The sequence below is a fragment of the Rhinopithecus bieti genome, unplaced genomic scaffold, assembly GCF_001698545.2.
Source record: "Rhinopithecus bieti isolate Rb0 unplaced genomic scaffold, ASM169854v2 scaffold_20892, whole genome shotgun sequence".
Taxonomy (NCBI): Eukaryota; Metazoa; Chordata; class Mammalia; order Primates; family Cercopithecidae; genus Rhinopithecus; species Rhinopithecus bieti.
In genome coordinates, this window is record NW_016810602.1 from 2,470,953 (window position 1) to 2,494,361 (window position 23,409).

General features: G+C 44.8%; 2 protein-coding genes across 5 annotated transcripts in view; one reads left to right on the forward strand and one right to left on the reverse strand.

Annotated features, from left to right (window-relative positions):
* ESR2 (estrogen receptor 2) overlaps positions 1-20,744 on the forward strand; it is a 72,625-nt gene extending 51,881 nt beyond the window's left edge. Inside the window, exons 8-10 of one of the 4 annotated variants that reach the window (XM_017892439.1) lie at positions 11,909-12,089; positions 20,057-20,180; positions 20,296-20,744. In XM_017892439.1, coding sequence (XP_017747928.1) covers positions 11,909-12,089; positions 20,057-20,150 — 275 coding nt within the window. In that variant the 3' untranslated portion in view covers positions 20,151-20,180; positions 20,296-20,744. Of the gene's footprint in view, positions 1-11,908; positions 12,090-13,735; positions 15,857-18,883; positions 19,344-20,056; positions 20,181-20,295 lie in introns of those variants that run through there. The other 3 variants (XM_017892438.1, XM_017892437.1, XM_017892440.1) reach the window with 3 other exon arrangements.
* A 495-nt stretch (positions 20,745-21,239) lies between these two features.
* Positions 21,240-23,409, reverse strand: part of SYNE2 (spectrin repeat containing nuclear envelope protein 2) — a 374,975-nt gene continuing 372,805 nt past the window's right edge. Inside the window, 3 exon segments of the mRNA XM_017892401.1 lie at positions 21,240-22,360; positions 22,634-22,680; positions 23,183-23,269. Coding sequence (XP_017747890.1) covers positions 22,153-22,360; positions 22,634-22,680; positions 23,183-23,269 — 342 coding nt within the window. The 3' untranslated portion in view covers positions 21,240-22,152.

A 23,409-nucleotide genomic window follows, 5' to 3' on the forward strand; every position in this document is an offset into this window, starting at 1 on the left:
AAATAAAAGTGAAAAATACAAGTCCTAGTTTATAATATTATTAGTTATCATATTCAACTGATTTAAAATTTCTCTGTTGATTGCTAATAAAAGTTTTTAAATGCTCACACTCAATTTCTACCCATCTCTTTGTAAATGGGCAACAGACCATGCGTTAGCTCTGGAGAAAGCACAGGATACTGTTAGATCTGGGGTGGAGGGTGGGGTTAGCCCCTGAAGAACTGGCTGAGGGAGAATGAAGAAGGAATCTGAAGGCCATGTGAAGGTATAGAGACCTGGAGGACAACCTTTGAACATTTCCTAGATGAATCTCAATCTGGCCTTACCTGCCTAACAGGTCATTTCCCCTGCACCCAACACACCCTTCCCTGTTGATTGTTACCATTCACCTTTTACAGAATAATATGAGGGCCCAGCTTACACTGATGATTATGTTGATGTGCATATAAGGAAAGTCCAGCCAGTTTTTTTTTTTTTTTGACAGAGCCTTCCTGTGTTGGCCAGGCTAGGGTGGAGTGCAGTGGTGCAATCTTGGCTCACTGAAACCTCCGCCTCCCAGGTTCAAGTGATTCTCCTGCCTCAGTGTCCCAATCAGCTGGGATTACAGGTGCACGCCACCACTCCTGGCTAATTTTTGTATTTTTAGTAGAGATGATATGTTGGTCTGTTCTCACACTACTATGAAGAAATACCTGAGACTGGGTAATTTATAAAGGAAAGAGGTTTAATTGACTCACAGTTCAGTTTGGCTGGGGAGGCCTCAGGAGACTTACAATCATGGTGGAAAGTGAAGAGGAAGCAAGATACCTTCTTCACAAGGTGCCAGGAAGGAGAAGTCCCAAGCAAAGGCAGAAGAGACCCTTATGTAACCATCAGATCTTGTGGGAGCTCACTCACTGTCATGAGAACAGCATGGGAGAAACTGCCTCCATGATTTAATTACCTCCACCTGGTCTCTCCCTTGACACATGGGGATTATGGAGATTACAATTCAAGATGAGATTTGGGTGAGGACACAAAGCCTAACCGTGTCAGACAGGGTTTCACCATGTTGTCCAGGCTGGTCTTGAACTTCTGGCCTCGAGTGATCCGCCCACCTTGCCTCCCAAAATGCTGGGATTATAGGTGTGAGCTACCACATCCAGCCCACCAGCCAGGATATTTGAAATTGATGATGGAATAAAATAAACTCTTTCTGACCTTTTCTAAATCACCTACCAACATTACCTCACATACGTGCTATCATTTCTGTCAAAGGGAGGATCTGCTTGAAGAGTACCTTCCCATCTTGGCAATGGAGGATCATCAAATGCCAGATGATGGGGTTTCTCTCACTTTCAGAAATAATTTAGAACTCTTTTCTGTGCAGGAAAGTGCTTCTCAGAAAGCAGTGTTTGCTTGTTGTTACAACACTTTGCAGTATAAAGCCTTCTGTTTGGCAAGGCTCCTTATAGGCATTTTCGCCTCCCAGACATCATATTGTGTTGTTGTCAAAGCTAGACGCAGCATCTGTGCAAATGGGAAAGATGAAGGCTACAGCATTCCCCTGCAGTATGACAGAGCTGCCACATTGAGAGAATTACAGAAGGCGAGGGAGACATGTGATGTAATTACCACTTATGGCGGTAAATGAGTAAAATTTGTTTACCATAAATCCAAGTTTAAGAAATCTTTTTTTTTTTTTGAGACAGAGTCTTGCTCTGTTGCCCAGGCTAGAGTGCAATGGTGCGATCTCGGCTCACTGCAACCTCCGCCTCCTGGGTTCAAAGGATTCTGCTGCCTTAGCCTCCTGAGTAGCTGGGATTACAGGCACCCACCACCACGCCTGGCTAATTTTTGTATTTTTAGTAGAGATGGGGTTTCACCATGTTGGCCAGGCTGGTCTCGAACTCCTGACCTCGTGATCCGCTTGCCTCGGCCTCCCAAAATACTGGGCCTGCGCCTGGCCAGAAATCTTCTTTTAAGGAACTTCCTTTCTTTCTTGGTAGTCATAACAACTGTCAAAATAAATTGATCCTGTTCAGCATTGCTATGGAGAAAATGGGACAATTTTCACTGCTAGGATAAGTGAGTCTTTTCTATGCTAGGTTTTAAGGGTTTGTTAAGTACAGGCTTTTTTCTTCTGGATGGTATTTAAATTTAAAAGAAAAATAGGGATGTAATCTGCCTCCCTGCCTTAAAATTTAAAACTCTGACGGAATATATAAAACTGATATTGGACATTGGACAGCATTGTTCCCCAGGAGGAGGGACACAAACGAGGAGAGTCCTTTGTCCAGTTTACTGCCTGGAGCCAGTTTCCAGGTTGCAAAGCAGGGCTGGGTGTATTAGGTTTCTCCAGAGAAACAGAACCAATAGGATGGATAGGTAAGTAGGTAGATAAATGAGAGGGGATTTATCATGAAAATTGACTTGAAGGATTATGAAGGCTGAGAAGTCCCATGATATGCATCTGCATGCTAGTTAACCAGGGAAGCCAGTAGCATTGCTCAGTGTAAATGGAAAGACCTGAGAGCTGATGGTGTAACCCTCAGTTTGAGATTGAAGGCCTGAGAAACCAGGAGGCCACTGGTGTGAGTCCCAGAATCTGGCAGCTGGAGAACCTGGAGTTCTGATGTCCAAGGGCAGGAGAAAATGGGAGTTCCAGCTCCGAGAGAGAGAATTTTCCTTTCCTCTGCCATTTCGTTCTATCTGCGCCCTCAGCCAACTGGATGGTGCCTGCCAACATTGGTTAAGGGCAGATCTTCCTTACTTAGTCCACTGTTTTTGTTTTTCGTTTTTTGTTTTTTTGAGATGAAGTCTTGCTTTGTTACTCAGGCTGGAGTGCAGTGATGCCATCTTGGCTCACTGCAACCTCTGCCTCCTGGGTTTAAGCGATTCTCCTGCCTCAGCCTCCAGAGTAGCTGAGATTATAGGCATGCACTACCACGCCTGGCTAATTTTTTGTATTTTTAGTAGAGATGGGGTTTTACCATGTTGGACAGGCTGGCCTTGAACTCCTGACCTCAAGTGATCCACCCACCTCGGCCTCCTAAAGTGCAGGGATTACAGGTATGAGCCACTGTGCCTGGCTTTAGTCCACTGATTCTAATGCTAGTCTCTTCCTGGAACACTCTCAGACATACCCAGAGATAATGCTTTATCTGCTATCTGGGTATCCCTTTATCCAGCCAAGTTGACACCTAAGATTAACCATCACAAAGGGTAACCCAAATAGACACCAGTGATCTCTCTTGGTAGCAAGGCAGCTAGGACTTGGAGGGGAGAGTACTGAATGGGAAAGAGCTGCACACAGAATTTTGGAGATCTATGGAGAGTCCTCTTCAAGTCTTCAGCTGAGTGCTAATCTGCCCATGCTTATAAGGATACCAAGGACAGGGAAAGAACCATCAGAAAGGAGTGGGCGAAACAATCCCTAGAGTTCACACAGGGCCAGGAACAGTTCACATTCTCACCAGCCAGTACACTGGTGAAAAACCTTGCAGTACACAGGGCATTGGGCACTTCTCAGCCTTCATATAGTACTCAGAAGGGTATTGCCTCAGTAGTGGGCCTAGACTAAAGGCCATTGTGATCCTACTAAGCAAAACTTAAAAACAAGCCTGGAGGATCAAACAATTGCTAAGTGATTTAACACATCCCATTTCATTGCACGTTGCTTTATTGTGCATCACAGATACTGCATGTTTTCCGAAGGTTTGTGGCAACCCTGCATTTAACAAGGCTGTTGGTACCATTTTTTCCAACAGCATGTGCTCACTTTATGTCTGTGTCAAATTTTGATAACACTTGCAATATTTCTAACTTTTTCATTATATCTATTACGGTGATCTGTAATCAGTGATTTTTGATGTTACTACTGTAATTGTTTTGGGGTGCCACAAACTGTGCCTATATAAGATGGCAAACTTAACCTATAAATGTGTGTGTTCTGACTGCTCCACCAACTGGTGGCCCCACCACCATCTGGAATTCTGGGAGAATTCTACCATACATTTGAGAAATGAATAATACAAGTGGTATGGTTTGGCTCTGTGTCCCCACCCAGATCTCATCTTGTAGTGCCCATAATCCCCACATGTTGTGGGAGGGATCCGGTGGGAGATGGCTGAATCATGGGGGTGGGTCTTTGCTGTTCTCCTGATAGTGAATAAGTCTCACAAGATTTGATGGTTATATAAAAATGGGAGTTTCCCTGCACAAGCCCTCTTCTCGTCTGTTGCCACATGAGACGTGCCTTTCACCTTCTGCCATGATTGTGAGGCTTCCCCAGCCATGTGGAACTGTAAGTCCAATAAACCTCTTTCTTTTGTATATTGGCCAGTCTTGGGTATGTCTATCAGCAGTGTGAAAATGGGCTCATACACCAAGTTTACACATACTCTTACAGAAAATTGAAGAGCATGGAATGTTTTCCAACTCATTCTGTGAGACTAGCATTACTCTGATAGAACACCCAGACTAACACATTGGAAGAAAAGACAACAGACCAATTTCCAGCATGCATGTATATGCAAAAGTTCTCTAAAATTTTTTTTTTTGGTAATTAGAATCCAATACTATATTAAAAGGATAGCACATTATGAACAAGCAGAATTTTCAGGAATACAAGTTTTCTTTAACATTTGAAAATCAATCAAAATTCACCATATTGACAGAATAATAATGAAAAACCATATGATTATCTTTTTTTTTTTTGAGACAGAGTCCTCCCTCTGTCGCCCAGGCTGGAGTGCATTGGCATGATCTTGGGTCTCACGGCAACCTCTGCCTCCTGGGTTCAATCAGTTCTCCTGCCTCAGCCTCCTGAGTAGCTGGGATTATAGGTGCCCGCCACCATGCCCAGCTAATTTTTGTATTTTTAGTAGAGATGAGGTTTCACCATGTTGGTCAGGTTGGTCTCGAACTCCTGACCTTAGGTGATTCACCCGCCTCGGCCTCCCAAAGTGCTGGGATTACAGGTGTGAGCCACTGCGCCCAGCCATGATCTTAATAGATGCAGACAGCATTTGACAAAATCCAACATCCATTCCTGCTGAAAACACTGAACAAACAAGGAATAGAAGGAAACTTCCTCAACCCATTAAAGGGCATCTATGAAAAACCTACAGTTAATATTATACTTAATCACAATCAGGAACAAGGCAAGTATGTCCACTGTCCCTAATTCTATTCAACATTTTACTGCAAGTTCTAGCCAGTGCAATAAGGCAAGAAAAGAGGTAAAAGCCATCAAGATTGGAAAGGTGGAAGTGAAACTCTTTATTTAAAAAACATGATAATCTATGTAGAAAGTCCTAAGAAGTCTAAAAAAAGTGAATTTAGCAAGTTCTATGTGGCAGCAGTGAACAACTGGAAATTGAAATAAAAAACCAATACCATTTACAATAGCATCAAACATCGTGAAATCTTGGGACTAAACTTGCAAGAGATGTGAGACCTGCACGCTAAACACTGCAAAATATAGCTGAAGAAAATTAAAGAAATCCTGAGTAAATAGAGATGTTAATGGATCATAAGATTCAGTATTGTTTTCAGTGCTCCCCCAAAATGATCTATAGATTCAAACTGATAAAAATCCCAGGAGGCTTTTTGGTAGAAATTGATAAGCTGATTCTTAAAATTATATGAAAATGCAAGGGACCTAGAATAGTCAAAACAACTTTGAAAAAGAACAAACTTGGAGGACTTACACTACCTGATTTCAAAGATAATGTGGTGTCGATGTCAAGAGAAACAAATAGATCAATGGAACAAAGAGTCCAGAAATAATCTATACAACTACAGACAGTCCTCAATTTATGATGGGGTTATTTCCCAAAAAACCATCTTAAGTTGAAAATGTTGCTAGTCAAAAATATACTTAACATACTTAATCTACTGAACATCATAGTTTAGCCTAGCCTATCTTAAATGTGTTCAGAATACTTACATTACCCTGCAGTTGGGCAAAATGATCGAATATAAAGCCTATTTTATAATAAAGTAATGAATATTTCATGTAATTTGTGGAATACTGAAAGTTATTGTACTGAAAATGAAAAAACAATGGTTATATGGCTACTGGAAGTATAGTTTCTATTGAATGCATATCACTCTTGTACCATCATAAAGTCAAAAAATTGCAGATGAGTGTGTTCATTATCTTGGTTGTGCTGATGGTTCCACTGTGTATATGTATGTCAAAGCCCATCAAATCGTACACACAAAATATGTGCAAGTTATTGCATGTCAGGTATACCTCAATGAATCTGTAAACAATGTAATGAAAACAAAACAAAAATTAAGAGAGCAAAGTTTGTAGGCTAAATGGAAAAGAGATACCACCAGGCAGGGAACCAAATAAAGCACAGGGTGGAGGCCCTGGAGGATCAGGGTCAGGAGAGGAGAAATGGGGTAGGTCTCTTAAGTCAAAAGGCTGTGAACTTCTCTATCCCATGTTAGGATAGAAGTTTCCAAGTGCTGCATTTGTTTGCTGCTAGATGGCCTTGCCATGCTAGATAAGCACTGAGCTGTCTGAAAATGGTCTCCTGCATAGTTTGGTTTCCTGTTTTCCTGTGTATGTGACGTGCTCAAGTTAGGATTATGTCACCCAATCACATTTGCAGTGGTACAGCACGCTAGCTGGCCCGGTCGGGGGTAGTCAGTAGTCATGTTTTACAAGCTGCCCATTTCTGGGTTATGCATATCTACTAACAATGGCTATAATATGGAATGGAAATTAACTGTCATCTAACTAAACTTCAGCTCAGTTTCTGGTGTGTAAATCAATGATTTCTAAATACTAAGGATGTCAAAATGATTTATATACAATGCTTTTGGTCTAGAACAGGATATACACTCAAATAGTTAATCAAAGGTCTGATCCTTCATGGGCTCAAGTGGAGAGGCACATATTTCTCTCCTGGGGAGGGAAGGGAAAGGACCACAACATTCTAACTCTCTCAGCCAGTCCTCTTCCACTATGCATATATAGGATATGTGGTACTTGGAATTCCTGTACCATACTTAGCCTTTGATATGGCTCTTGAGACTAAGAGACAACAGAAAATGTTGCATTTAACAACCTGTTACAATGCTTGTTGGAGTGTTTTTATAAACTCTAAGGTGTTATGCAAGTGTCATAGTTAAATAGCCTACCCAACACCCAACAGAGAGACTGGCCATCTTGCCACCCAGGGGCCTGAGGACTAGATAAACCCTCCCTTGGATAGAATTAGAGGGGGTATGGAATTTAGGAATTACAGTGTAATTAATTAAATCAATTATCCCATAGTCTTTAAAATATTTTAAATTTGAAACAAGTCTATTTAAACAGTTTTAAGATTTACAAAGGATGAAACTTTTCATTAAATGAAAGAAATAGAGGGGTTAAGCCAGGAAATCCTATTTTACATTAAGAAAGTTATGAAGAGACACTGGCTTAAACCTTGGTTCCCTCTGAGTTTATAGGGAGAGTTCCCATGAAGTGGGTGGGTGGAGAAGACAAAGACACAGAGGGATGCTGATGAGGAAAGATGGGGGGTCCGGTCCTTTTCTGTTGACCAAGAACGCTGGGGCAAAGCACAGTTGAACAGCAGCCTGCCGGCCTTACACCATGGCACCTTTTGAATCCCATCTTCCCTCATGTGCTGGGGGCAGGAGGTGGTGATAGAGGGTGTGGGTCACGGCCAGAGGTTCCTTTCCTCAAAGCAAACGCCGCATACAGCTCCCCAAAGCCAGGACTTCTTTCCTTTGGTCAGTATTCTGGGACTTTTATTAACACATTCGATTTTTCTCATTTATTTGCCTTCAGTCAAGGAAAGCTTATGTTTTCATCCTTTGAACAAATTAGACGTGGCAAACCTTGAAGGAGGGGTGGCTGTCCCCCACCACTGTGCTGCTCAGAATGTCATCAGGTGGGCCGGTGAGAGGAGCACGCAGCTGTTCCCAGCTGATAAAGGGGAGAGGAGATTGTGTCCTTGATTTTATCTCACTTTCTTTGGTATGTGTGGGGCATGGTGCCAAGATCTTGTCTTTTTTTTTTTTAAACTATACTTCTTCAGTTTCATGAAAAGTAATTTAATTTTGTTCTACAGTGAATCCTGATGTTTTACTTTTCGGGGGTGCAGAGGGTGCTACATTTTTGTTGTTTTCTGTGTCTGACTAGGCAGGGCTTTGGATCCTGTCCTTTGCCCCACCCTGCCCAGGGCCTGCTACTTAGCAAGTACTCTGTAGAAATGTGTTTGATGAGCAAGGGCCCGAGCACGGATGCCTGAGGTGCAGGGATGGCACTGCTGACTGGAGAGCCAGGCATCAGCATGGGTATTCTTCAGCACAGTTCCTTTCCGGGAGGGTATTTCTTTTCTATGTGATTAGTGAGAACAGGAGTCCCCAGGATAATTTTAAATAGGTCAGTCTTTTTGTATATACACTGTTTCCCCCTCCCCCCGCCACATGTAAAATGGATTTAGCACATGCCTTTCCAAAACTGCAGTGCCTCACCTCCCCAGACCACTGTGGCTGATGCACTCTGGGCCCCACGTGGAGCTGTGCTGCCCCTATAGCCTGCAGACGGCCCGGGGTCTGGCCTTGGCAATGACTGTGGTTTGTGAAGTGACACAATGACACATATTCTCTGAGGGGAACCTTGGTCACACACAGCCCAGGGAATTTGTGTTACTGTAATTTTGGTTCTGAGGCATTCTTTTGTTATTATTACCATTTTTAGTAACAGCTTTATTGTGATATAATTCATCTACCATATAATTTCTCCATATTAAGTATACAGTTCAATGTGTTTAGTTTATTCACGGTAAGTGGTGCAACAATCGCCACTATCAATTTTAGAACATCAATTTCATCACCTGAAAAGAAACCCCATGCTTATCAGCCATCATTTCCCACTCCCTATCCCACCCACACCCCCAGGCAACCACTAGTCTGCTTTCCTGACTCTATGGATTTGCCTATTGTAGACATTTTATTATAAATGGAATCATATAACATGTGGTTCTTTATGTCTGGCTTCTCTTGCTTAGCCTGATGTTTTCGAGGTTCATCTGTATCAGTACCTTGTTCCTTTTCGTAGTTGAATACTATTCCACTGTCTGGATAGAGCACATTTTGTTGAGCCATTCATTAGTTAGTGTACATTCCACTTTTAGGCTGAGTTATGCTGCTATGAACATTTGTGTATAATCTGAGGATTTGTTTTTATATTTTCAGTCTTTGTCACTTTGAACTGAGACATGTACAGGCACACAATTTTGGCTCCTTTAGTTTTTTTTTTTTTGTTTTTTTTTTTGAGACGGAGTCTCGCTCTGTCGCCCGGGCTGGAGTGCAGTGGCCGGTTCTCAGCTCACTGCAAGCTCCGCCTCCCGGGTTTATGCCATTCTCCTGCCTCAGCCTCCGAGTAGCTGGGACTACAGGCGCCCGCCACCTCACCTGGCTAGTTTTTTGTATTTTTTAGTAGAGACGAGGTTTCACCGGGTTAGCCAGGATGGTCTTGATCTCCTGACCTCGTGATCCGCCCGCCTCGGCCTCCCAAAGTGCTGGGATTACAGGCTTGAGCCACCGCGTCCGGCCTTTAGCTCCTTTTGGAATTCCCAGACACAGTATTTCTTAATGGCAACGGAAGTCCATGGAGCACATGTTACGCAGCTGAACAGACTACAGCGTAGTTAAAAGGAAGTGCTTGTTTATGCAGCTAAGTAAGCTTGAAATAATTTTCTCTGTACTTTTGATAATTTTCTGTGTGTACCTAAAACATACATTAGCATGCATATTTACCATTTCAAATATGATGGTGGGTTTGGTCAAAAAAATAAGGGTCTGGCCAGGCACAGTGGCTCACGCTTGTAATCCCAGCACTTTGGGAGGCCGAGGCGGGCGGATCATGAGGTCAGGAGTTTGAGACCAGCCTGGCTAGCATGGTGAAACCCCGTCTCTACTAAAAATACAAAAAATTTGCCGGGCATGGTGGCGTGTGCCTGTAATCCCAGCTACTAGGGAGGCTGAGGCAGGAGAATTGCTTGAAACTTGGAGGCGAAGGTTGCAGTGAACCGAGATCCCACCACTGCACTCCAGAGCGAGACTCTGTCTCAAAAACAAACAAACAAAACAAACAAACAAAAAACGGTCTGTGCTCTCAAAGCACTCATGTCCAGTCTTGCTGAGGGCAGAAGGGGTGAATGTGGGGTGTGTGTGGGGACAAGCAGACATCCAGCATGTGGGGCAATGTGGAACCTTTGCTGGGGGTGAACAGGGCACTGTCAGAGCATCAGGGGACACCTCAGACCAGACTTAGGGTGGGATGGTAGGGAGGTTGGGGGAAGCTTCCAGAAGGAATTTCATGACCATGTTGGAATCCACAGGAGGAATGGGTATAAATGAGCAAGAGACTCAGGGTAGAGAAAGAGGAAGGAGAGTTTCCAAGCAGCAAGTTGAGCATGTTCGGAGCGTCACCTTGAGGGGGACTCAAGGCGAGGTGTGGTGGGAACTGCAGATGAGAGGAGCAGGGAGGGCCCTGGTACCCCTGATAGCTGCGCCAGGTGGTTTGGACTTGATCCTATGAGCTGGGAAGTCATTAAAGGGAGCCCCATGAGCAGATCTGCATTTTGGCCACTCAGAAGGGGACACACGGGGTCAAGGGTAGGGTCTTGTTTCCTCTGAAGTGGGAGGGCAAGTCATCTCTGGGGTGACAGTGGGAGGTTTGAGGATGTGGGGGGACTCTGGAAGAACCAGTGTGGAGAACAAAGTGAGCAGGAGGGTCAGAGAAGCAGCTTCAGGGCTATTGAAAAGATGAATATTTTAAATCCGCATCATCAGACATTATGGAGGTCCCTAGGGATGTGGCAAAGCACTACACTTACATAATTGTGCTTCAGTACATCCATTGCCTTAACTGAGTTGAACTTAGTTGAATTGAGCTGGCTTAATTGAACTGAAAATGCCAATAAAATAGAGAACAAAACTGCCAAAACAAATTCTGTGGATGCTGGAGCACCAGCTATCTTCAGTCTCATGATAGCCAAGACTCAGCAGCTCCCTGGTTGATTTCACATATTTATTCTTGCTTTGAAATGGAAAGCCTGGAAGAGAAGCTAATTATTAAAGGGAATCAAGGAGTCAGGGGTCTGGGGCGGGGGGTGGGGAGGAGATTTACCTGAGCTGTTACTTTGCTGCCACTGGGATGCCACAGTATCTCAGTCCTAGAGTTGGAGGGGAGTTAAACACAGGGCAGGGCAGGATGGGGGAGGCAGCCTACCCAGGGCGTGGTTGTGGGGACCTAAGCAGATGTGTTCCTGCATGCATTGTTCATTGAGGAACTGAGGCTCAGAGAGCTCCAGATGGTGGCTAGGAAGTAGGTCCATCTGACTCCAAATCAGTGGTCTTCCTGCCCCAGCCAGGTGCCACTCAAGTGAGATGTAGAGGTGGTAGCAGGGGCCCTGCCATGGCTGGCTGAGGCATGTGGTACACAAGGAGGTGGCAGAGGAGGCTTCATCATATTGGTCATTCCTTTGTTTATTAAACTCCCTTTAGATGGGGAGCCCTCCATGGGGTAAAAGTAGAATTAATCTCACCTTCTGACCATCTCTGTATCTGTTGCCACAGATGAGAAACACCATGTAATGGTTTCAGGAGACTAGATATACTTGCCATGGCAAGGCCACAATTATGGGTCTGGTGGGCACTTCAAGTGGCAATTTAGTCTGTCTGCATTAGGCCAGGCTTCTCTTCTAGCTCTGTGATGTGACTGGCTGTCAGGGAAGAGCCCCTGGGGAGGTAAGACAATGCTTATAAGGTCCTGCCACACATGCAGCTGTCAAAGCACCCAGATTACCTCGGAGCAGGCACACAGAACAGCTGAGCATACAACTTCTCCTTTGCTCAGAGCAATGACTTGTGGCTTTTATTCTTTGTCCAGGTATGTACCCTCTGGTCACAGCGACCCAGGATGCTGACAGCAGCCGGAAGCTGGCCCACTTGCTGAACGCCGTGACCGACGCTTTGGTCTGGGTGATCGCCAAGAGTGGCATCTCCTCCCAGCAGCAATCCATGCGCCTGGCTAACCTCCTGATGCTCCTGTCCCACGTCAGGCATGCGAGGTACACGCTCTCAGGAGCTGCTTTGCTCGGGCGTGGGGTGGGATTATGTGCTCAACGGAGGGTGAAGTGATTTGGGAAGTGTCTGCAGGTTAAGGAAAATGACGCCTGAAAGGGAATGGGGGATTTGTCAATTCACACACCTGTAGCCAAAGATGGGTACAGAGTGGGCATGGAAGGAATGTCATGTGGTATCTTACAAGATCTGCATGGCAGCCAGTGGTGGTTCATCGGTTTTTCAGTTGCTGGGGTTTATAGCCTGTTTATGGAGTCCTAAAAGGGGCAGTTCCTCCCCTAACATGAACTGCCACTCCTCTTTATACCACCCAGGGCTGAGGCCCTGAGGTCATTTTTTGTGGAGAGGCTAAGACTCGCTCTCCTAGATGGCCCCTCGAGCTGGTGATATGGAGAAGTGCACAAATGCTTCCCTAAGAGTTGTTCTTTCGATGGCATCAGGAAATTAAGGATAAGACTTAAGACTTAAGTGGTGGGCCCAGCAGATTTAGGAAGGAAGGGCTGTGGGTAGGGCATGTTTCTGATCAGGAAATGTAATTGTGCATGCTGATGAAGAGGGTGTGTAGTGGTGGCTACTGTTGGTACAATGATGTTCAGTGCTTGGTGTCACCCATGATGAGGGTAGCCTTGCCCTGGAGCTGGAGGAGGGGAGGGGAGGATAGAAGGTAATTAACTGGTCACTGAGGAGGCAAGTCTAAAGGCTATGGAGAAGGACAATATACACCTCAAGAATCTTAAGTGAGAGGAGAGGAAGACCTCTGCCTTTCCCCTTTAATGATTACTCAGTATACAGCCATTTGCAGAACAGATCCTGTTTGTAGATTCCTTCATTGTGAATGTATCTGCTTGCTAAAATTTATTTGTAACCCCAAAATCAATATTCGTGGTGTTTTTGAGGTCATGAACAGAGTGGCAAAAACTTTTGAGTTGCCTTTCATGCACAGTCCCAGCTGAGATGGAACAAGCAGCTGCTCTCCTACTGTCAACAAGTGTCTTTTCCTTGGTCTACTTAGTGCCATGGTTTTACATTTTTGAGCCTTTGGTGAGTGACTTCATTGTTGAAAATGGCGCCCTGGTGTGGGGCTGAAGAGCTGTCTAGTGTTACTCGGTGTGAAAAAGCTGTGATGTGCCTTATGGAGAAAGTATGTGTTAAGCTTTGCTCAGGTGTGAGTTATAGTGCTGTTGGCCATGAGTTCAATGTTAATGAGTCAATAGTATTGATTACATAAGGCATCTTTAGAAGGAAACACACATAAAACAAGGTTTTGTATTGATCAGCTGATGAACATGTGGCCAGAGGCTTGCAGGAACCTAACCCTGTATTTCCCCTAGGAGTGAGGAGTCAGTGTTCACAATGATTTTATAGAACATGATTACTGCAAATAATGAGAATCTATTGTCCTATGTGCCAGGACATCATGGGTGTGTGGTGGGACACAGAGGCTGACAACGTCCTTGCCCTTGAGCCTAAATTATCAGGGGGAGCTGGATGCATGAGCCATGGATAAATGGGCTGGGGGAAGAGTGGGGTTAGGGGTAGGGTAGACTGACTCTGAGCAGGGAGCTGGGGAAGGCTTCGGTGTTCCTGTGGCTACCTTGGAGGAGGGAATCTCAGCACCTTTTTGTCCCCATAGTAACAAGGGCATGGAACATCTGCTCAGCATGAAGTGCAAAAACGTGGTCCCAGTGTATGACCTGCTGCTGGAGATGCTGAATGCCCACGTGCTTCGCGGGTGCAAGTCCTCCATCACGGGGTCCGAGTGCAGCCCGGCAGAGGACAGTAAAAACAAAGAGGGCTCCCAGAACCCACAATCTCAGTGACGCCTGGCCCTGAGGTGAACGGGCCCACAGAGGTCACAGGCTGAAGCGTGAACTCGTGTGTCGGGAGCCTGGGCTTCATCTTTCTGCTGTGTGGTCCATCATTTGGTGATGGCAGGCTTGGTCTTGTACCGTCCTTCCCTCGCCCTCCCCAACTCCCAGGAGTCAGGGTGTGGAAGCCATAGTTTTCCTTGTTAGCAGAGAGCACATTTGAGTGCAGCGTTTCCACACTGAATGGCCTCATAGGATCTCAATGTGGTATTCTTACTTTCCGTCTTCCTTCCTTCCCTTTGTGAAACATCTTAAAGGTTTTGGAATGAATGGTGGAAATCTGACTTGGAAGGGCTGCGAATCAGAGGGGAGAGGAAGTGACATGCTTACAGGAAGTGGGCTAACCCTTCTTTTGCAGTATACACTACCCTTCCCTTTGAGAGTTGACCTTTGTATGCTCTTTTCTGGACCACTTGATTGTAAGAGTGAAAACCCCCGTGACAACTGTGTATTCACCTCCCAGGCCTGTGGGGACTGATCATATCATGATGCTTATTCTGTCAAAGGCCAGAGGGACTGTAGTCAAGCTGGGATGTGAGTCATGTTCTCTCCCTGACCTTGCTGCCAGCTGCACAGATTTGTCCCTCTTGATTTGCATTCACAGAGCCTGCCAATAATTTGGGGTATGTGTATATGAACATGTGATCATTTTCATGGAGAACTGTGGGAGATACAAATCTCCCTGCTCCTGGAACTGCCCTTCCTTAAACCTGTTGTCCCATTGGGCCAGGATGGGTGCTGGAGAAAAGCCGTGTTTGCAGGAATGGGGTTTTCTCCTGTGGGTGTGGGTGACAGCCACAGTGTTTCCCTGGGGCACTGTGGATGCAGTTTCCATCTTGTACAACTTCATAAGTAGCAGCCACAACTGCCACATCAGCCACCCCAAGTAGTCAGGGACACTTTGGGCTGTGGATGTGCACGGCGTGCTGTTTTATGGGTGGATGAGTAGCTATGCACCCCAGCGTGTCAGTTCTGGGGCCACACTGTATAGCCTTGATGAGTACACCCCTTGAACAAGACCCGGTTTGTGAACTCTCCTTAAACAAATATTTAGGGATAATTATTTATAGCAAGAAAGAATTCTTTTACACTTGAGAGCGCTTTTAAAAATATTTTCTTACTGGAAAATTTATATGGTGGGCTGGGTGAAAAAGAAACAGTAAAAGTATTAGTTCTTATTCCAAGTGGAACCATAAACAGGATATGAAGAAGGGCACCTCTGAAATGTCAATTATAACTCACTTTTTAAAAGATTTGAAATTTTCGGTTTTGAAAACACAGTGAATGTGCAAAATGAGTAACAGCATACTTTGAAAGTGAGCAATTAAATAATCACGTTTCATTATTGCAGTAATGTTTTAAACAATTACCTAGTGATGTGATATTAAATATATATTTTTTGAAAATATGTTCACTTTGGCTAGCACATCCTGTATTTACTAAGTCATTAGGAAGATTACATTCAGTGTTACCAAGACTGGTTTTTGCTAGTAAGACCTTGAATAATCTGTAATTTTGATATTAGTGCAATTTTACTAAAAGTTGAGCTTAGCTGTTTTAGAAACGCTTGGACAAGTACCTAGAGAACACACTGATGTCTGCGTTCTGAGGCAGTTTGAAGTTATTCTTAGTGACTCAGTGTTACAGCCTTAGTAAGAGTTAGTACAGGCAGGATAAGCTTGGTTTCATAGGAACCACGGAACCAGTGTTACTGTCAGCTTCTTTCCTTCTGGTCAGCCTAGAATGCCCCACTCCCACTAGAGGGGTTTGGAAGCTGGAGAGTAGGAAGTAAGAGGCAAAGAAGGCAGCCTTCAACAACTCATTATGTGCCAGTGAAATTCTATTAAATGTATTTTTAAAAGAGATTACCAGGTAACAAAAACATAAAAAACCAAAACAAGGCCAGATGCAGTGGCTCACGCCTGTAATCCCAGCACTTTGGGAGGTTGAGGCGGGTGAACCACTTGAGCCCAGGAGTTTGACTCCAGACTGGGCAACATGGAGAAACCCTGTCCTACGAAAAATACAAAAATTAGCCAGGTGTGGTGGTGGAGGCCTGTAGTTCCAGCTACCTGGGAGGCTGAGGTGGGAGGATCACCTGAACCTGGGGGATCAAGGCTGTAGTGAGCCGAGATCGTACCATCGTACTCCAGCCTGGGTGACAGAGAAGACCCTGTCTCAAAAAAAAAAAAAAATTACCGTGGAATATATATATATATATTTTTTGGAGAGTAGATCTTAAGACAGATGTGTTCACTTCTACTCCTGGGAGTGAACTGGCAATGGCAATCCCTTTAGAGCCTCGAGTGGGCAGTCTCAGGAACGCCGCACAGTGAGTTTCCAGCTGAGCTATTCTCACCAAATCTCCCTCTGTTCTCACGACACCCCTCTGTCAGGCCTGTCTCATAGTCACTGCCTACTAGGACTGACTACAAAAGATTTGACCCTAAAATAGTCTTGAAGGGATTTTTCTAAAAAAATTAAGGTGGGAACATGAGACAAAGCTGTCAGCCTAGTAACAAATCTGAGGACTCTCAACTGCATTAAAAATAAAACAGTGCAAAATCGATGGGAGCTGTGCAGTGTGAGTCTTGATCTGGAACACTTCCTCTGCTAACTCAGCTGGAAGGGCAACTATTTTAGATTTCAGTAAGGAAGAAAAATCAGTTACCAATACTTGGCAGAGCCACATTATATATCCATATATATTTATACGTGTAAGTGGAGTTGAAGCAATTCTAGAATTTTCTTTCTTTTTTTTTTTTTTTTGAGACGGAGTCTCGCTGTGTCGCCCAGACTGGAGTGCAATGGCCGGATCTCAGCTCACTGCAAGCTCCGCCTCCCGGGTTTACGCCATTCTCCTGCCTCAGCCTCCCGAGTAGCGGGGACTACAGGCGCCCGCCACCTCGCCCGGCTAGTTTGTGTTTTTTTTTTTTTAGTAGAGATGGGGTTTCACTGGGTTAGCCAGGATGGTCTCGATCTCCTCGTCATCCGCCCGTCTCAGCCTCCCAAAGTGCTGGGATTACAGGCTTGAGCCACCGCGCCCGGCCTAGAATTTCCTAGCATGTGAAAACAGGGTTTGGTTCTTATGACATCTACTAAGGGACTTTACAAATTCAAAGTGAACCTTCTGTTTATAGGCCTATTTTGAAACAAAGTATCTTCATTTAATAAGATTTGACTTTTTTTTTTTTTTTTTTGAGACAGGGTCTGACTCCTGTTGCCCAGGCTAGAGTGCAGTGCAGTGGCGCCATCATGGCTCACTGCAGCCTCGACCTCCTGGGCTCAAGTGATCCTCCCACCTCAGCGCCCCATCCCACCCCATTCCCGCCCTCGCCGAGTCACTGGGACTACAGGTGCACACCACCATGCCTGGCTAATTCTTTTAGTATTTGTAGAGATGGGGTTTTACTATGCTCCCCGGGCTGGTCCTGAACTCCTGGGCTCCAGTGATCTGCCTGCCAAGGCCTCCTAAAGTGCTGAGCTTATAGGCGTGAGCCACTGTGCCCAGCCCTGCCACATTTTTTTTCAGTTGCTGAAAATCTTTTAAAAAGATGAAAACACATTATTTAGTACCTAAAGATAATATTTGTGCCAGACACAGTTCTCAGTGCTTCAGATATTCATATTTAATCCTTATTATAATAACTGCTATTGTCCTGATTTTCTGGTTGTGGAACTAGACACGGTCTAAGCAAACTCGCCCAAGGTCACATGGGGAGGTGATAGAGCTGAACGCAGGCAGTCCAAATCCAGTGCTGACAGTGACCATGCACTTCAACCAGTTTAAAAATTTAAAGACAAGGCCGGGCGCGGTGGCTCAAGCCTATAATCCCAGCACTTTGGGAGGCCCAGACGGGCGGATCACGAGGTCAGGAGATCGAGACCATCCTGGCTATCATGGTGAAACCCCGTCTCTACTAAAAAATACAAAAAAAAAAAAACTAGCCGGGCGAGGTGGCGGGCGCCTATAGTCCCAGCTACTTGGGAGGCTGAGGCAGGAGAATGGTGTAAACCCAGGAGGCGGAGCTTGCAGTGAGCTGAGATCCGGCCACTGCACTCCAGCCTGGGTGACAGAGCGAGACTCTGTCTCAAAAAAATTTAAAGACATATTTTAAAACTGCAGAATCTGTCAGGTGCAACCTGACATGCATGGCTGCTGTGATTTAAATGGGACCCCCTTGTAATACTCCTCACCTCCCACCACAATGTCCAGAACACCCCTACAGACACAGTAAGTTTGTAAACCTCTCACATAAAAGTTTAACTCCACCTTTCATATCTGTGTAAATTAAAGCCCACGGGGGCAAATTCACCTATTTGAGGTCATAAAACTACCCATGGCAAAGCTTGGACTGGCACGCAAGTCTTCTGCTTGCCCAGCGGGCCAGTACTGCTCCTGCCCCAGGACTTGCTTCTGTGAGAATCTGCTTTGTGAGCTGAGTCGCAGCAGAATGGAGGGGTGGTAAAGTTAGGGTTGTCTTCTGCTGTACCTTTAGATCCCATCTCCTCAGCTTAGGTGGGTCTGCATGAACCTTTACAGAACAGCAGCAACAACAGATGGAAAAATAAGATGCATTCTATTATTCCCATCGTCCCATCCCAGGTTCGTGAGCTAGTGGGTACTGTGATCTGTGACTGCTTTCCCCAAACACATGGAACATGTTCCTTGGAAGTGTACTCGTGTAAAACTCACACCTTTTAGGCACTGATGCTTCCCTGTGGAGAGTGATATACTATAGTATTATAGTGTGAAAACACGTGCCACTCTTCTTTTATAGCTCTCAAACTTGCTGGAATTTTGGCTCCAGTGGCGGCTCTTAAGATGCACATTGTCTGTGATGTATGACTGTAGTGCCATTTCTGTTGCTTTGGGTCAAGGATTTTTTTTTTTTTTTTTTTTTAAATTCCAGGGATCCTATTCACTTGTAGGACCAGCCACTGGTAACTGGTGGTGGGTCTCCTCTATGGGAAGCACATAAGGAGTGGCGATGCCAGCCGCGAACAGTTCCCGTTGACTGTACAATGGATGTTTTTGCCGTTGTTTCCTCTGTTGGGTGTCTCAATGCCTTAACTGTGGGTCCTATGGCTTTTATCATTGTGTACCTCAGAGCCTGTTGGTTGGCTATCATTTGCCATTTTCTCAGACGAATGCTTTGTACCATTACACTAATTTGTTGATTTCATTTGCAGGCTTTACATTTGGGCCTTGTAGCAATGAATGTTTGCTGCTGTGTGAAAGCAGATTTTGGGACCTGCTTTCCCTTCCTCCAGGGAGTGTTTTCCTTACTGTGTCCCTTTAATGTCTGTGGCACTGTCGCAGAGAGTTTAACATGATATAAATAAAGTGTTTCATTATTTTGGCTTTAAAAATGTATTTTTTGGGGGTTGAGTGTGAGAACTTACAGTAATTAGGCTAAGTAGTGTCTACATTCTATTCTGAATTCTAGTATTTTGGGGTTAGAGAGTCCTTTGAGAATTTGATGAAAACCAGGGCTAGTTTTCCTGGGAAAGGGCATCTGAACACAAATGCTTGAGTACGATTTCAGAAGAGTGAAGAAGCTCTGCTTTAATGTATGGCTTCTTAAAAAGAACAATCTCATGTTTAGTCAGCTCATCTCACACCTGTGATTGATTTATGACCACAGGTCCCGTGTACACAAGTAAAATGGGGCCCACACAAGTCCTGGTATCTAGTGCATCAATTATTTGGATAGATTTTCTGTAATCATTCTATCTGAGTTTGATTAGAATTATATCCTTTAGAGATGGGGTGAAAAGCAATTCATTCATTTGAAGTTATCTTAGTGCCAAGAGTCATGTGAAAATGCGTCTTGCATGTGGGCAATGAAAAATTTGCAGACAATATAAAACCCAGACTACCTCATAAAAGAGTTTTGGGAATACACTGAGCTCTGAGTGAAAGAAGCTACAGTGGCCTCCCTGGAGATGGGGGGGCAAACCAGCTTATAAAGGCCTTCATCCTGAGGAAGAGATGAAAATTGATATGCACAGTATTAGGCTTTGAAATGCAGACCACACTTCCTTTCACTGCAACTTTGACTTGTCCCACATCTCTACTTAAGGGCAGAGAAGGCCTCTCAAACACTCACCTCATTTGGAATGGAAGACGGAGATTCTCTTTTGCCTGAAGCAATGGATGGATCTGTGACCTTCTAATCAACTCGGTGGCCTAAAGAAAAATCTTGGGTAACATTTTCACTTCAGTTTCCCTCTGGGATCATTGTAATCCATGAAAAAAATAATTTTAAAGAGTTAAACTACTTTGAAGTTATGTGGTTAAAAACCACCTTCCTTTCTATAGCAATCCAACAATCTGGTAACCGTAAACACTGAAGGTAAAGTGAAGACGGATTCTCTTCAGATGGTCTCCCTAACTGCCCAGGCCTTGCGGATGTCTCACCCATGAGGGGCACCAATGTGGAAAGCTGAGGCTTCAGCTACTGATGAGCTTCACTGCTTTCCCCTGAGGTTTGTGCTTTGCAGACAAGGGGAGGAGGGGACTGGGATTGTGTGGTCAGCTGTGTCTGCCAACAGATGCAGGTTAGGAACTAGGAACTGTGTTCAGTAGCTTCCAATCAAGAAAGGGGATATGCTGATGCCTATCCTCTTTGTTTAGGTAGAAAGTAAAATGTTACTGGACTTAAATGGGCAACAAGGGGCTTTGCCTGTTAATTTGTCATGGAGTGGGCTGGGAATCCAGGCACAGTGGCTCACATTTTGGGAGGCTGAGGTGGGCAGATCACTTGAGGTCAGGAGTTTGAAACCAGCCTGGCCAACATGGCAAAACCCCGTCTCTATTAAAAATACAAAAATTAGCCAGGCATGGTGGGGCGTGCTTGTAATCCCAGCTACTCAGGAGGCTGAGGCATGAGAATGGCTTGAGCCTGGGAGGTGAAGGTTGCAGTGAGCCGAGATTGGGCCATTGCACTCCAGCCTGGGTGACAGAGTAAAACTCTGTCAAAAAAAAAAAAAAAAAAAAAAAGGAAACTGGGTATAAGATCCCTCCCTTCATGTCCACCTCTCATGCCATGCTGCCTTCGCCATTCCCTGCAGCATCTGAAGGTCACACACTGAGAATTTACACATACACAAGGGTCCAGAGCTAACTTAATTCTGTAAAAGGTAAATAAGACTTACTAGTTTAGAATAAAAGGCCCTCCCCAATATTTTAAAAATAATTTTTGTTCTTTGGAAGATTAAGCATACCATTGTACTGAATTCTATAACAAAGCAGTTCAACAGAAGTCTGGCTAATTTTGTTTTTTAATGAGAAACATCTGAGTTGTACATATCACAAACAGCTTCAAGTTTCCGTACCAACCCCCACCCCCCCAACCCGAACCCCCGCCGTGGCCAAACGGTTAAAACCCAAAGCATCACTTTGGATGTGAAAGTCTTAGAAAATTTAACTTACAAAAACATCTCTATCAAGTCGGTAGTTTGGCATTTACTGTACATTAGTCAAAAGCTCCAGCTAAAATCTGATTTTTTTAAAAAATCGAAGTTTACATTATTCATACAGATTGGGCGTTGTTAAAAAATATGCACAAATAACCACATCCATGCAATATAATTTCTTTAAAAATTTAAAGCAATATAAAAGAGCAGAGCTAGGTACTGAACAGAACATTTTGGTGTATAACTGGTAGCTCAAAATTGCCAGCTGATTGCCAGCTCAAAATTGCCAAACTGATTCTAAACATATTAAATGTGATTGTTTCCATCAGCTAAGGGTGCCTACGAGTTTCTGAACCATTTCTAGGGTGGAATGTGCTCACTTGCTTGTATAATATATGTGATGGACACCACTGCTCATTGACCATACCTACATTATAATAATGCTGTTTTACAAATAAACCAGAATTCACAAAGTGCTTGGCTCTTCAGGAAACTGACATTTCCAGAGATCCCTAAACCAATCAACTAGTTTTGCCAAAATACCCGGGGCAACTGACCCACAGGTTCCCTGCCCCTGAGGAGGAACACAATTTGAAAGCTGCCCTGGGCTCCAGAGAGCGTGCTGGGCAAGCCCAGAAGAAGGTGTCTGCATAGGTCCCTGGACCTTGCCAACACTAAGTCACTCAGATTGGTCTGGGGCCACGTGCTGGGCACCCTTAGCAATCAGGCAGGTGGTGTGGCCTGTGGCCAGCTACGTCCTCTATGTGGGGGGTGGTCCGTTGGTGTACCTCAGCATTGGGTAAAAAGACCGGGCAAAGTTGTTTGCTTGAGTGCAGCTATAGTCTTCTTCGGAGGAGGGCAGAAGGCAGGCCAGGAGCAGCAGCAGCAGGAGCAGCAGCTGCAGGGGCAGGGCTGCCCGGATCACCCTCGAGAGGAAGGAGCGCTGTGGCGGTGTGCTGCCAGGGACCCTGCCAACAGAGGAGATTGAGAGCCGATTGGGAGGCTCCACAGGCACGACCCACTCTAGTACCTGACCCTCTGCTTATGTAAGTAAGAAATCCAAGACCTGAGATTTAAATGGGGCCAACGGTTGGGGTTCAGTTTCAGAGGAGAAGACCAGCCCTTTCTAGACAAAACAAAACCAGATTTTTGCAAGGACCTTGATAGTGGCATTGGCAAGACTGAGGCAGTGGGAGTGTGGAGCAGGGGAAAGGACTGCTGTCACGATAAAGCCCTGTTACCTGCTCTCTGTCTCCTCCTCGCCTTCTGTAGTTCTCGCTGCTCTGAACTGCTGGGTAAAGAAACTCCAGTTAGTAAGTTGAAGACGGTTTAGTCCTATCAATGATAAAACAAAAACATCCTCCCTTAAATTATATACCATCTTTATGTTGTGTTACAGCCAAACTTTGGAGACAAGAGTAATACAATTGAGATTAAATGTTACCTGAGGTAGGAAATAATTCGGTTCATCTACTCAAGAGTTTCAGGGTCAAGTTTGTTGATCTATTTTTAATGGCAAAATCAGGAAACCCCTGTAGCAACACTAAGAGCTCTCATTCACAACCTACGGTGATCCCAAAGAAGAGTGACTGGAAGGCACACTTGAAGTTCTTAAAAATAATATTTTAATTAAAAAAAAAAATTGGAGTAAGCCTCTCCATGGGTCAGCAGAGACCTGTGCTGTCCTGAAATGGCTAATGGGCTTTTGGAATCCGAAGTGTCCCTCATCTCAGTGACTTTTAAAAATAAATAGCCAGTGAGGTCCTCACAGAGGGAAAGGGGCTGCTTACCTTTGCTCGGGGAGCTGGCACGGATGCCGTGGGAAGCTGGTCCCCCGAGTCTACCTCGTCGAAGCTGGGCAGGGGTGGGGCTGGGTTCTGAAATTAAGACCCCAAAGGTTGAGTACAGAAATGTGTTTCACGCAGATTCTTCGTGATACAGCTCACCATCCCCCAGCTTAAATCAAACTTTTTTGTTTTGTTTTAGACAGTCTCACTGTGTCACCCAGGCTGGAGTG